Raw genomic sequence first — 13,804 nt, forward strand, 5'->3', positions numbered from 1 at the left:
ACTAGTAGGAGCTCCGATTCAAGAATTTGTTTTATGAATCACTGTCCATTAGAGAATCAATGGCACTCAAGGATAAAGATGTAATTAGAGAGGTGAACGGATTATGCCTAGATTTTATTATGAATTATTTATGGAGGATTGATCTATATGTAATGACTATATCAAATGAACACTTCACAGTTTAGGAGTAAAATATTTCTATAATTATAAGAGTGCAATTCAAAGTTTATAGTGGAGTAACTTTTAAAATTAATATAATTAATTAATTAATTAAATAGTTTGAATTAATTATTAATTTTATTGGAGTTTAGAATTATAAGTCCATGAGTCCCCGCATCGTCATTGTAATCCTACGAAACACTAAAGGCAAAATGGGAATTATGAAATTCTAAATAGAACACTCAAGAATAATTAATTGAGAATTAATTATAAACTAAGGCCCCGTTCTTTTCGCTGATTCGAGTTTTGCTACAGTAAAAAGCTTTCAGAAATAGTCACATCTAAATATTTTACTACAGTAAAAAGCTCTCACACAACATCACATCTCAACTCGAAATAGCGAACCGAACGGGCCCTAAATAATGTGATTATTTAAATTTAAATTTTGCAACACACATGTGGAGGAGTCCACATGGTGTACACGCCCAGAACATTGGGAATCCTTATCGGATTCAGTTGCTTGCTCTCGAAGTTATGCAATTGACTTATTTGATAAGTTGTCCAATTGAAATTCAAATTAAATTAAGTTTGACTTAAATTGAAATTTGAATTTGAGTCAAAATTAGACTGCAGAATAGAGGAGAATTTTTTCTCCTTCCTTATATGCTATTTGTGCCAACCACATGAGGGAAATATCCATGTGGTGGTCGGCCCTTATGGATAAGAGAGAGAGAGAGGGAATTTTGTTTCTAATATCAATTAGAAGTGAGAGATAATTATCAAGTTTTATCTTAGAGATAAAGATAAGACTTCTTTCTGTGAGTCTGACTACTACTCTATAAATCAGAGATAAAATTAGAGAACACAATTTTTGCTCTCCCTAGAATATAGTGGCCGGTTTTTATAGAGTGAGGAAAAGAAAATTTTTCTCCCCAATTTCATGTCGTGCATGTGTTGGTGTTCGTGAAAAACTTAAGTATTTGAGTGATAATCCCGTTTTATTTCAGGTGTGCCCCCACACACGTCTTCTTAGATTCAAAGAATTTACGAGGAAGATTCGTGTATTCTAAACAAGCTTGGAGCGATGAACGTTCGTGATTAAAGAATTCAAGTTATCGACCTAATCGTTAGCTAGGTAAATTTATTCATAAATTAATTTAATTAATTTTTTCGTGTATAAATTAATATATTCTATAAAATATCTCAAAAATATTAAAATTTTTATTTTACACGATTTACTAGATACACACTCCCTTATAAAAAATCGTTTTTAAAACCAACAATTACTTCCTCCACGTCGCAAGATCTAAGATTACCGCCCAAGAACTGTCGGAGTTGAAGAATAAGAACAAAAAGACTGGTGCTCGTTCATTTGGTCCTTTAAATGCCCAAATCTATCCGGAAAGACTAAACCTTTTTTTGGATTTTGTCTGATGAATTATGTGAAATTTCTTTCATTGTTTGGATTCTCATTCTCGTAATATTTGTCCCATGAAGTATGTTTGATGAAGATTAGATGCGAATTTTTTGTAACTTCTGTGAAGGCCCGTTCTTTTCGCTGATTCGAGTTTAGAATTCGAGTTTTGTTACAGTAAAAAACTCTCAGAAACAGTCACATTTAACTTTCTTACAACAGTAAAAAACTCACACACAACATTACATCTCAACTCAAATTAAAAGCTTAAATTAGCGAACCGAACGGGTAGATTTTTCTATATTTTTTTAGTGTTCACACAATGACCGTGGTGCCGCCATTACTGGCGATTACGGGCCGGAGCGGCGCAACCAGGGGTGGTGGGTTAGCACTAGCGTCAATGGTGAGATAATTCACGTTTAAGAACTCATTAGTGTTTGGATAGAGGAGAATTGTCGGAGGTGGTGGATAGAGTCATTGGTTTGGGTTTAGTCTGGGTTCGAAGTTTTGGGTTTTCTTTTCTCTTAGTTAATTTCATAATTATTTGGTAAATCTTTTTAATCAGAGCCATTGAAAAGTAATTGAACGGCAAACAATTTCATACCATACCGATGAGGGAGAAGTATTGTCCCGACATAGACTTGCCCTTTTATTTTTCATCTTATCGTCCTAATCTTGTTTATTATTTAGGAAGTGCTTGAGATTTTAGATTCTTATTATTTTTGAAATGGGAAAATACAATCACTATTTCAAATTAAAGCTAACTCCAATAACCTCAATTATTGAAAAATTACAACTTGATAAACTAATTTCACTAGTAAATTTAAATGAAACATTTAAGGGGAATAATCGTGTATTAAGATCTGAGATCAGACATCAAAACAAATATACCAATGATATATATATATATATATATGATTATATAACAAATACTTCACAATAATCCTAAAAGAACTCCCTTGTCCATGGAAACCTAAATCGATAAACCTATAACATCAAATGAAAAAAATACTAAACCCAAACTAGCAAATTAAAAATACAACGTAACACTATAAACCAGACAAAAACACTACAAAATCAAGGTAAAAACCATTATTTTTACAGACCACAAAATAGATAAAAGCAAAAGAAAATTCCTAAGAATTGTTATTAAAATCCATGACAATGATATAATCGGGAAAAAAGCCACTAGAGAAAGCAAAAAAGCAAAAGAAAAAAAGAAAAAGAAAAAAAAAAGTGGTGTTGTCAAATTGTAGCCCAATAATGACGCTTCAGCCCAAATTGTAGCCACACAGCTAATCTTAGTTGTCAAACGTGAAACTCGCCATGTGTTGGGAATAATGTGTTAAAAATGTGATATGTAACAATATATTTATTATTTATTTAATAAAAAAATTTATTTATTATTTTATGTGCATGTATTATTAAATATTTTATGAATATTATTAAAAATTTTATAATTATTTATGTAGCTTTTAATATTATATATAAGTGTTATATGAGAAATGATAATATTTAAGAATAATAATCAAAATAATTATCATAATGAATTTAATTAAAGTTCATAATCTTTAATTAAAATATTACTAATATATATTATTTTCATTTAGAATAGAATGGTGTTATCTGCACTGTTAATATGATGAGATATGAATGAGTGCATTATGCATAATGAGATTATGTTTAACTAGGACACATACACGATTTGAATTTCTTATAATTTCTGTTAAGTATAGAAATTCAAATTGAGTTTATTGTTGGTCATGTATAGAATGATCTAAATCATGAGTTGTTAGTATACTCCTAATTTGTGGATTTGTGTCTTTTGACTTACTTGGTACGGATTTTGAGATTGTTAAATCCTATTCCTTGTATCTTAGAGACATGATGAAATAGGTAGCTGAGAATGTTGATATACGAGATGGAATCCATTCCTTCTTGAGAAAAAAACATATAAATAATTCTCTTGAGAGTTGATTCGGTATTTAGATTAGTAGGAGATCCGATTCATGAATTTATTTTATGAATCACTGTCCATTAGATAAGCAATGGTATTGAAGGATAAAGATGTAATTAGAGAGGTTAACAGATTTTACTTAGCTCTAATTATAAATTATTTATGGAGGATTGATCTATATGTAATGACTATATCAAATGGACACTTTATAGTTTGGAAGTAAATTATACCATAATTAGATAGTGCAATTCCAAGTCTATAGTGGAGTAACTTTAGAATTAATAGAATTAATTAATTAGTTAAAGAGTTTTAATTAATTATTAATTTTATTAGAACTCAGAATTGTAAGTCTATGAGTCCATGCGTCCTCCTTGTAATTTTACAAACATTAAGGGCAAAATGAGAATTTTAGAATTATGAAATTCTAAAATAAAACATTCAAAATTAATTAATTGATAATTAATTAAATATTGAATAATGTGATTATTTAATTTGAATTTTAGAACACGCATGTGATAGAGATCACATGTATCACTGTAGGAATCTCTTTGGGATTTAGTTACTTGCTCTCTAAGTTATCCGGTTGACTTATTTGATAAGTTATCCAATTGCAATTCAAATTAAATTAAGTTTGACTTTAAATGAAATTTGAATTTGAGTTAAAATTGGACAACTGGATAAAGGAAAAATTTTATCTCCTTTTTATTTACACCACATGAAGCTTGTCCCTGTGGTGGCCGAATTTTATCTATAGTAGGAGAGAGAAATTTATTCCAAAATTAAATGAGAATTTTATTTGATTTTCAATAGGATTTAAAATTAAATATTATCTCTTATTTTCTAAAACCTTATCTTAAAAGATAAGATAAAGTCTCTCTAGAACTCAAAGAGGTACTTTATAAATAGGAGGCTGCAAAAAATTAGAGAACTCAATTTTCTCCCTTTCCCCATGTGATATGCGTGTAACATGCTAGTTACGGGCGTGTATTATTCTATCAGACAGTGTGTAACATGTTAGTGACAGATGTGTAACTTTTTCACTCCCTCTCCTACAGGTGGCGTGTAACATGCCTAATGTGAGCTTGTAACAAGCAGTTTGTTAGCGTGAAACCTACTAGAGGCGGGTGTATAACCTGAGAGAAAAAAATAGAGAAGAAAAGTTCTTCCATATTCCTAGTTACACATCGTGCATGTGTTGGTGTTCGTGGAAGACTTAAGTGTTTTGAGTGCTAATCCTATTTTGTTTTAGGTATGTCTACACACTCTTCTCCGTAAATTTAAGGAATTGATGAGGAAGATTCAGGTATTCCAAACAAGCTAAGAACGAGGAACGTTCATAATCAAAGAACTCAAGTTGTCGACAAAATCGTTTGCTAAGTAAATTTATTTATAAATTATTTTGATTAATTCATTTGTATATAAATTAATATATTTTATAGAATATCTCAAAAGTTTATTAAAATTTTTTATCATACAAAATCTGCTAAATACACGTTTTCACATAGAAAATCGTTTTTAAATCCAACACTTCGTGATGCTCCAGGCAAAGCGCCTCCATCTTCCACCTTCCCAAAAATCCACCCCAATGGAACACTCCACATTGCACACAGCTACCCTCACTATGAAGCCAACATTGTGGGAAGCTTGCAGACTAAATTTTAAAGGTGGGCTGGAGCCCATTGACCATCGGATATCTTGAGTTTTCTTTCTCTCAACTTCTGTCTCTTGAAAACTTCGTATTAGAATTTATGACATTTTAGAATTGTCACTCACAGAAAACGATAATCTCGTTCCTTTCTATTTTTCTCACCTAGGTTAAATGTCTATTTATGCATTCGATTTTTGAGAAGATGTTTGGTAAAATGGAGAGGAGAGAATTTGAGGGATTTTAGATAAAAAAAAATATAATCTATGATTCTTTGATAAAGTGAAAATTACAAATTCTAAATTTATGAAACTCAACATTTTTTAATCCTTCTAAGTTTGAAAAAAAAAGAGAATAAGATTGTAACAAAACAAATAGCATGCGAAATAATGACAAGTACCTATTTACCTATTAATTAAAATTTAGATATAAACACTTAAAAAAAGCACACATATAACACTTTGAGTTAAAATAACATAAAATTCTTCCAATAGAGTCACACATAGAATAGTTTTAAGGTAAATAGTGGGTTTATTAATTTTTGGGTTTCCCCTTACAAGTAGATTTTGCGAGGTGAGTGTTACTTAATGAGTTTGTACAATTGGTATTAGAGCAAATCCATTACGTTGCGGGTTCAAGTTAAAATGGTTGCATTATAGGTTGTATTAAGATGTGTTGGTGAAGCTGTCAAGCCACCAAAGAGGAAAAGGCAACCGCTGGTCATCGGGTGATAATGTAGAGCGCTGTTGATTTGAGCCTAATGGTGGAATTGTACAAAACTACCATGTCGAGTATGGGATCAAACGTAGTATGGGTTGCGATTTTGTGACCGTTGCCTAGTGATGAGATAACCTAGGGAGGGCTTCTACTTGATAGAAGTCAGGATCTGTGAAGCCACCTAGCAGGGAGATGGGTCGCCGTGGATGACGGTTGTGAAGCATGGTAGAATATTAAAGCCCGTTTGGTTCATAGATTAGAATTATTTTCGATTTACGTGTATTTTTTATGAGAGAAAATACTGTACTGAACCACGAATTATGATTCGAATAAGGAAACGAATCCCTTTACCAAACGGAAAAGTCCCACATAAAATGAATATAAGATAAATAATAGATTTATAAGCTCTTAGATCCCGATTTTGTAAGGGTGGCTTCTACTTTACGTGTTTATTGCAGATGTACACTATAATATATGCATGGTGGAGTTATTATTGTAAAAACTAAGCATCTTTGTTTGTTCGTTCGTTTTTTTTTTTTTTTTTTTTTTCCTCATGCTTTTGGAGCGAGAGAATTTAAACTCTACTTAATAATAGATGAGAAATTATTGTTGAACTAAACCTACAACCATATATGCGCCTTTATTTTAAGAATTCCATTCCTTTAAACGGAAGATTACACTAAAATCCCAGAAACTTTGTTTGGCTTTTCTAAAAACTGGTATACCTTTCCTATCTCTATTTCAAAACCAGCAAAGATCAATCAAATGTTCACGTCTCCATATCCAACATTCTCTATTCCACGTGTTCAGTTCCTATAAGGAAAAGAAAACAAAAACACATCAATGTCATTCTCTGCTAAAATAACTTTCTTAAACCAACATAAATTCATTTATTTATATACATTTTCTACTTGGTTTATTTCTTTTTGACGTTTTTAATTTAAAAAACAAAGTTGATAAAAAAAAAATTTTGGGCGGTTCTATTCACTCTCCCTTTTTTACTCTCCACACCCCCTCAATTAAATTTTTTTTTAACACAAATATGCCCTTAAATAAAATGACAAAAAAGCACAATAGACTTAATTATATAATTAAATTTTATTATAAAACGGAAACTAGTAGAGTCTTTTTTTTCTCTCTCTACACGCTCAACATATTATATTCCTAAATTATATACTATTTTTATTTCAAAAATACATAGCAAATAATTTTTACTTTTCAATGACTATTCTAAAAAATTACATGGAGGTAATTCAATTTTTTTTTTATAATTTGTTATATGAAGATTTTTTTTTTACTTCTTATTTTTCGTTTTGTGTCTTATTTGTTTGCTATTCAATTTTTTGAGTTAATCATTTCACTTTATTTTTTATAATGTTAGACTACGGGGTTTTTTCTCAGTTCTTTTTTAAAAAAAAAAATCATGCTTGCCCTCATAAGGTAGTATCTTACTGCATTTTTGTCTGATATTGAGTCTGATCAATATTCAACGAATATAATGCAGCTTAATTGAGTTTTTATTTTTTTCATTTCTCTTTTCATTTATTTTTTAATTTGTTTTTTTATTTCCCTATTGAACTTAAAAAAAAAAACCCCCCCAAAAGCCCTCCCTATTCCCAAATTTCTAACAAAAAAAATAAAATAAAAAGATATAATATTAAAGTAATAAATTAATTTATGTAGGGTGTATAGTTAGAAGGGGTGTGGAGAGCAAAGAGGTGGGTGTAGAGAGAAAAAAAGACGTGTAAATAATGCCATTTTAAATAATTCTATGAAAATAATTAGGGGCAATTTTGGAACAATAGGGTGGCGTAGAAAGAAATTTTAATCATTCAAAAATTATATGGGATTTGTAGTTAAAAGGGAGTGTAAAGAGTAAAATAAGAGGTGTGAAAATTACGTTATATTAAAAAAATATACAAAACATACAATACAAATATAACAGGTGAATATAGACCATTTCAGTAGTTTATTTTTTCATTTAATTAGTAAAAGTCATATTATATTGAAAAAATATGTAGAAATATGTAGAACATACAACGCATGGATATATACTAATTCATTTTTTCAATACCTAACAAAGAAATCTCTTTAAAAAAAATCTAAATTCAATTTTCATGTTTACCCCTCTCTCTCTCTACTAATTCATTTTTTCAATATCTAACAAAGAAATCTCTTTAAAAAAAAATCTACTCTCTCTCTCTCTCTCACTCTACTAATTCATTTTTTCAATATCTAACAAAGAAATCTCTTTAAAAAAAAAATCTACTCTCTCTCTCTCTCTCTCAGGCTAAAATCTTGTATCTTATATCATATGTTTTTTTTTTTTGAATGACATATCAAATGTTTTAGTTTATTTAAAAATTGCACTTTAGTTTAAATCCTCATCACATGCATTTATAACAAAAATAGATTTAATACACAACTCTATCAACTATCGCATTCAAACTTTTAAAAGTTTCTCTTTTTTCTCAAAAATAATTGTCATTTTAAAAATCAATTACTGTTTTACTGTTCAAGGTAAGGTCTGGATTTGTGTATCAAAACTAAATTGAAAGTGCGCAAATGAACTGGGTATACATATCCTTATTTTGTACACGGGCCATCCCAATTCAAAGCCCACTAAACCGCCTCCGTTGATGGATCAAACGGCCCAATACTTGACAGCCCAACACTTCACTTTTCACGTCACTTTCAGTTTACCATACATGGAAAATCGACCTTTTTACTATTTTCAGAAAAGAACAATTGCTACGCAGCCTCCAAACTAGGTCAATTATTTTTGTTCTTTCAGAACCATGGAAGTAAAAAGGGTTTTCACTTTCATTGAGAAGGGCCAACAAAAACCAATAATACTTAAAAAGAAAACATCTCCAATAAAAAAAATGTATATATATATATATTTATATATGTATTTTGATACAAGAAGTAAAATGTCTGCTGAAAATCTGAAGGGGTTTTCTGGGGAAAAAAAAACATAAAACCCCATTCAGAAGAAGCTTAAAGAAAAGCACAATTAAAATCGCACTTTTATTTTTCATTCAATATGTGCAAAATATGGCCGCTATGCTAACCAATTGCAACATGCGGATGGAAGTTTTTTGCACGTAAAAATGAAAAGCAAAAAAGAGTCGAAACAAATTGATACGTTTTATCTCATATAGTATATATAAACACATTGAAATAAATAAAAAGAACAGGCAGAAAAAAAAATAGAAAAAGCTCTAAATATGTACGAACCCAGCTTCTATGATCGATCGTCTTCAATGGCGATAAACAAACCACAAACAATAGTAAAGGAAAAAAAAAAAAAAAAACCCATATGAATTATGTAACGAGGCGAAGAGAGAAGACAATAGAATGGGGGGTTTCTAGGGGTTTTATTATGTATATATAGAGCGGAATGAGATCTTCTAGGGCAGAACTTTGCTAATAGGGTTAAAATATAGAAATTGCATTTACACCCTTGAGGTTTTACAAAATTATAAATGCTCCTTTTAAATTATTTAAACATTTGCGCTTTTTTTTTTTTTTTTTTTTTTTTTTTTTTTTTTTTTGTGGCTGAAGGACAGATTTAGCATAACTTCTTGTACTAGGATTAGTGTTTCTTAGAACTTGATTATTGAGCTTGGTCAATAAGTTGATTGCACAAACATTAAACACTCTTAACACTTAAAAAAAAAAAAAAACTTGAAGTGGGGATTAAATATTCTACACTTGAAATTCAAGTTGAAGTTAGATGTGAAGTTATCAATAAACTACGATTGTAATCACAAGAAATACTGTTTTTAGAATATTGCTATGTTAAACGTAAATTAAAAAAAATACAAAAAGCTACTTATATGTTTCAAGAATGTCTTCAAATTGTATGAATGAAAGAGAATTACCAACCTGTTTGTTATTAAATTGCATTAGTTTTTAGATCTCTTAGATGATACAGAAATCTTTTCATTATTAGGAAGTGATGTTGAATCTTGATTATAATTATTGGGATATATGAATAGGAGTTAGTCCAAATAAGGGGGTCAAAGAAAAGAAAAGGCCAACATGGTTTCAAAAGAATCATACATATAATTAATTTGGGATATTTATGTAAATTTATAAAATTAAAGGATCAAAGTATAAACGTTGCATAAATAAAATGCAAGTTGATCGTCCAGCCAACCGAGCTCATCCCTTTTATAGTTTTGAATTTATGATGACGTGTGCAGGTTATCCCAAACCATGCAAATTGCCATTTGGCAAAATAAATAAATAGAGCCGTTTTAATTCAAGGGAAAAAAAAAAGAAGGAAAATGACCTGCCTAAACATTTAGTTTATGTATTTAAGAAGGAAAATGATAATTCAAAATTATTCTCGTGTATTTTTTTTAAAAAAAATATTATAAAAAAATATGAATTATGATTTAGAATCAAAGACGAATATAAAAAATAAACGTCCCCTAAAATTACCCAAAATAGTTAAGAAAAAATCCATAAATAAAAATGCCCCGGAAATCAATGTGAGCTCTTCATGTATACAGAGAAAATTGCATTTAGGCCCATGCTTCTCATCTGTTTTAGCTTTAATAATTCACCATATATTTACACCAGCCCTTGACCAAAAAAGACGGAAGCATTTGGCTTTTTTGGCTTTCAATTTGTCCAGGTGTTGAGAACTGTTGATCCAACATGATTAATGTTACATAAATACAAGAGATCAATGGAATTAAAAAACAAAATGGTCATGGAATAAGATTTTATACGTTCTTTTCCGTTTTGGTCACTTCCATTGCTTCTAATTCAGCCAACAGCCGTTTGTACTCATTTTCAACCTCTTCTATCTCACCCTTCAGCTGTATCACCTGTGCATTAACAAAAAATGAACATAATTACATAGATCATTAATAATAATAATAATAATAGCAATAAAAGAAAAGTTGTTTCTCCAGTGCATTTTTTCTCACTTTTTGTATTTAATGCAGACAATTAAAATGCATTATAAACTTGGTTTGAATATGAACTATGCAATGCATGTTCTGAAAAATAGTGCCAAATGTTTCTAATATCATCTCCAATGCAAATGTTAATGCGATTTCTTAACTGGAATCAAAAGGTGAGATAATAGCATATTTGAGATGTTATTTTCATTTGTGCTGTGATATTTCAAATGTTAAATATACTTTTTGCTGCACTTTTAATTTAAAAAATAATTTGAAAAATGCAAAAATTATATTGATTAAATGAAAAGGTAAACATACCAATCAATATTAATTAAATGCCAAATTCATCATATGCTATTATGATGAAATTAACACAAAGAAATGCATTTGCATTCAAAAGTGATTTTCCTACTCAAATGCTAGAACTTAGCATTGCATCGGAGATGCTCTAAAATGTCAAGAGGCATGTGTTTTAGAAAGTGCATAATGTTGAAGAATGACATTAAGCAACACCAATAATGACTCATTAGAAGGAAGCACAAACTTCTATAACATGTGCGGAAATTGCATGCGCCATTACTACGTAGTACGTACCTTGAGCTCGAGTTCTTCCTCTCCCTTCTCATATTCTAAGCATCTAGAAAAAAGAAGAAAAAGAGAAGCAACTTAATGAGGGCTTTTCCTTGGGACGTTACTATTAATGTGGCCAAAATTTTTCATCGAAACAAATCAGATCGTTCAATATGAATAAAAAGAAATAATCCATGTACTCACTTTGCACGTAGCTGTTGGTTTATTTGCATCAAGTTCGCAGCCTCTTGATTTTCCAGCTGATATCCAGTAGTATTCACAGGCTACAAAACAAAAAGCGCGAAAAGGAGAAAAGAATATTAGTTACTTAAACAGAAGAGAAGATGATTAGAAATCTATTGTTCTCTCTAAGGGGAAAGGAGACAAATGCCCTTTAGGGTGTATGGATCTGAATTTTTACCCTTACTCTTATTAATATTGTCTTTAATTAAGTAATTATATTAGTTAAAAGAGTATTAATTAAGAGTAAAAGTAAAAATCTAGACTCATACACTCTTAAAGTAAGTTTAACAATTATCTCTCTCCTCCCTTAAAGCAAAACGCCACACATCTTGGCCCATAAAACAGTTATAAAAGCATGTAACACGTTTACAAAATTATTTAACATGAATGCACTCAAAGGGTTTTTTTTTCATGAAATTCATTCAAAGTTGCCTATACAGACCTCACTGGCCAGGAGTTGCCCATGATCAGATGCATTTGCTCCTTGCACCGCCTGTCTTTTAGACTTCACAGCATTGTCAAAGTTACCATGTTCCTTCCTCTTCGTATGTAACCCTGCACCCAAACAAGGTATCATACGCTGTATCCCCCATGCAATAAGGTTTAACGACGACTTGAGATCTTAATTCAAATACTAGCCTTGTTCATATCTGCTTTGGGAGTTAGAAAGTGATTGTTCAGATCTCGGTCTCCCAAGTGCCACTTCCGTAAAACCAATAGGAGCTGGATTATGATCTAATATGATAGGTGCATCACCGTTTGAAACCAGCGAGGTCGATTGTCGCTTTGGTTTTGTCTTTACCTGATACCCAACTAGAGCGCAATGGTGATCGCTGTAAATGGTCGGTAGTGTGAATCAGTGTATACTGGGGGTTCGACATGATTGTAAGCGTATAAAGCCAACAGGAAAAATAGGCGAACAAATAGCTCACAAATATTCCATTGTCATCTCCTTCAAGCGAGTTTCAAGTTTCTGAAAAAGGGAAGTTTTCTCAAAATCTTGTTTGTTATGTGTTGGTTCAACAAAATTTGCTTCCAGAATACCTGTAAATTAAATTAACAGATCGTTAGTCCATCTTTTTTGTAACCTCAACAACCAATAAATCTAAGAGAGTTAGTGGTTTCTTACCAACAATTCCCCTCCCCTTATTGTCTATAAATCTGACAACCTGCCAAAATGGCTGCACAAAAGACAAAGGACGAATAATCTTAAAATGTGCAGTTCTCTTGAAAAAAAAACCATGGTTGTGTATAATATTGAAGCTGTATAGTATGCTTGCTTGGTATAAAATAGAAAAAGGAAAGAAAATGACCAATATGAAGATGGAAAAAACATAATAAATATTAGGCATAACCCCACATTTCTAACTTTTTTCCTATAATTATTTAGGTTTTCCGAGCTCTACATGTATAAAAAAACCAAGCCTTTTGACATTGCAGATCACTGGTGAAACAGCTGAGTTTTTGTTCCCACACCTTTCTTCTGAGTTAACTCAGAGAAAATACAAAAGTCCAGAAGAGGATTAAAAAACACTATTATGTCGAATACATGAATAACGAATGCCAACAGCCACGCTTGAAGTAAAAACTAAAAGTATATTTTTGCAAGCAGCATGTAAAAGATATTCAGACATGTTAACAGGGAAGAAATTCATGAATGGTGCATCAAAAAATGGTGTGGATAATAAAACCCATAGACTTTGGATGAAAATGGAACATTTATGTGATCTATACAGAGCATGACGCCAATTTAAGAGCCATAACTTCCAAAATAGAAAAATGCTTACTAGTATTAGACGATTTTTGTGGTACACATTGAAGCCATGGATAATGAGTTGCGGAGCTTCTTTGAGATACCCAATAGTGGTAACAACTTGAGCCTGTGTCAGGACAAGCACTTCACAGTTAAAATGATAATAATAATAATAAAGTAAGAATAAATAAATAAATAAATAAATCACAGACAGCAACTTTGACAACCGTGGAAAGATTGCATATCCTCAAAAACTTGTACACATAAGATAAGACTTGAGTTCATAAAAGCTACTTCTTCAGTCAATAAAGTAAGAATAAATAAATAAATAAATAAATCACAGACAGCAACTTTGACAACCGTGGAAAGATTGCATATCCTCAAAAACTTGTACACATAAGATAAGACTTGAGTTCATAAAAGC

General features: G+C 30.8%; 1 protein-coding gene across 6 annotated transcripts in view; it reads right to left on the reverse strand.

Annotated features, from left to right (window-relative positions):
• Positions 1-10,335: 10,335 nt before the first annotated feature.
• LOC21386470 (protein MICRORCHIDIA 6) overlaps positions 10,336-13,804 on the reverse strand; it is a 24,478-nt gene continuing 21,009 nt past the window's right edge. For all 6 annotated transcript variants that reach the window (XM_024174760.1, XM_024174756.1, XM_024174759.1 and 3 more), the window contains 9 exons: positions 13,415-13,507; positions 12,757-12,808; positions 12,560-12,671; positions 12,267-12,460; positions 12,070-12,182; positions 11,589-11,668; positions 11,409-11,451; positions 10,638-10,736; positions 10,336-10,550 (listed from right to left, as the gene is read on the reverse strand). In XM_024174760.1, the coding sequence (XP_024030528.1) occupies positions 10,458-10,550; positions 10,638-10,736; positions 11,409-11,451; positions 11,589-11,668; positions 12,070-12,182; positions 12,267-12,460; positions 12,560-12,671; positions 12,757-12,808; positions 13,415-13,507 (879 nt within the window). In that variant the 3' untranslated portion in view covers positions 10,336-10,457. The remainder of the gene's footprint in view (positions 10,551-10,637; positions 10,737-11,408; positions 11,452-11,588; positions 11,669-12,069; positions 12,183-12,266; positions 12,461-12,559; positions 12,672-12,756; positions 12,809-13,414; positions 13,508-13,804) is intronic.

The sequence above is a fragment of the Morus notabilis genome, unplaced genomic scaffold, assembly GCF_000414095.1.
Source record: "Morus notabilis unplaced genomic scaffold, ASM41409v2 Scaffold400, whole genome shotgun sequence".
NCBI lineage: Eukaryota > Viridiplantae > Streptophyta > Magnoliopsida > Rosales > Moraceae > Morus > Morus notabilis.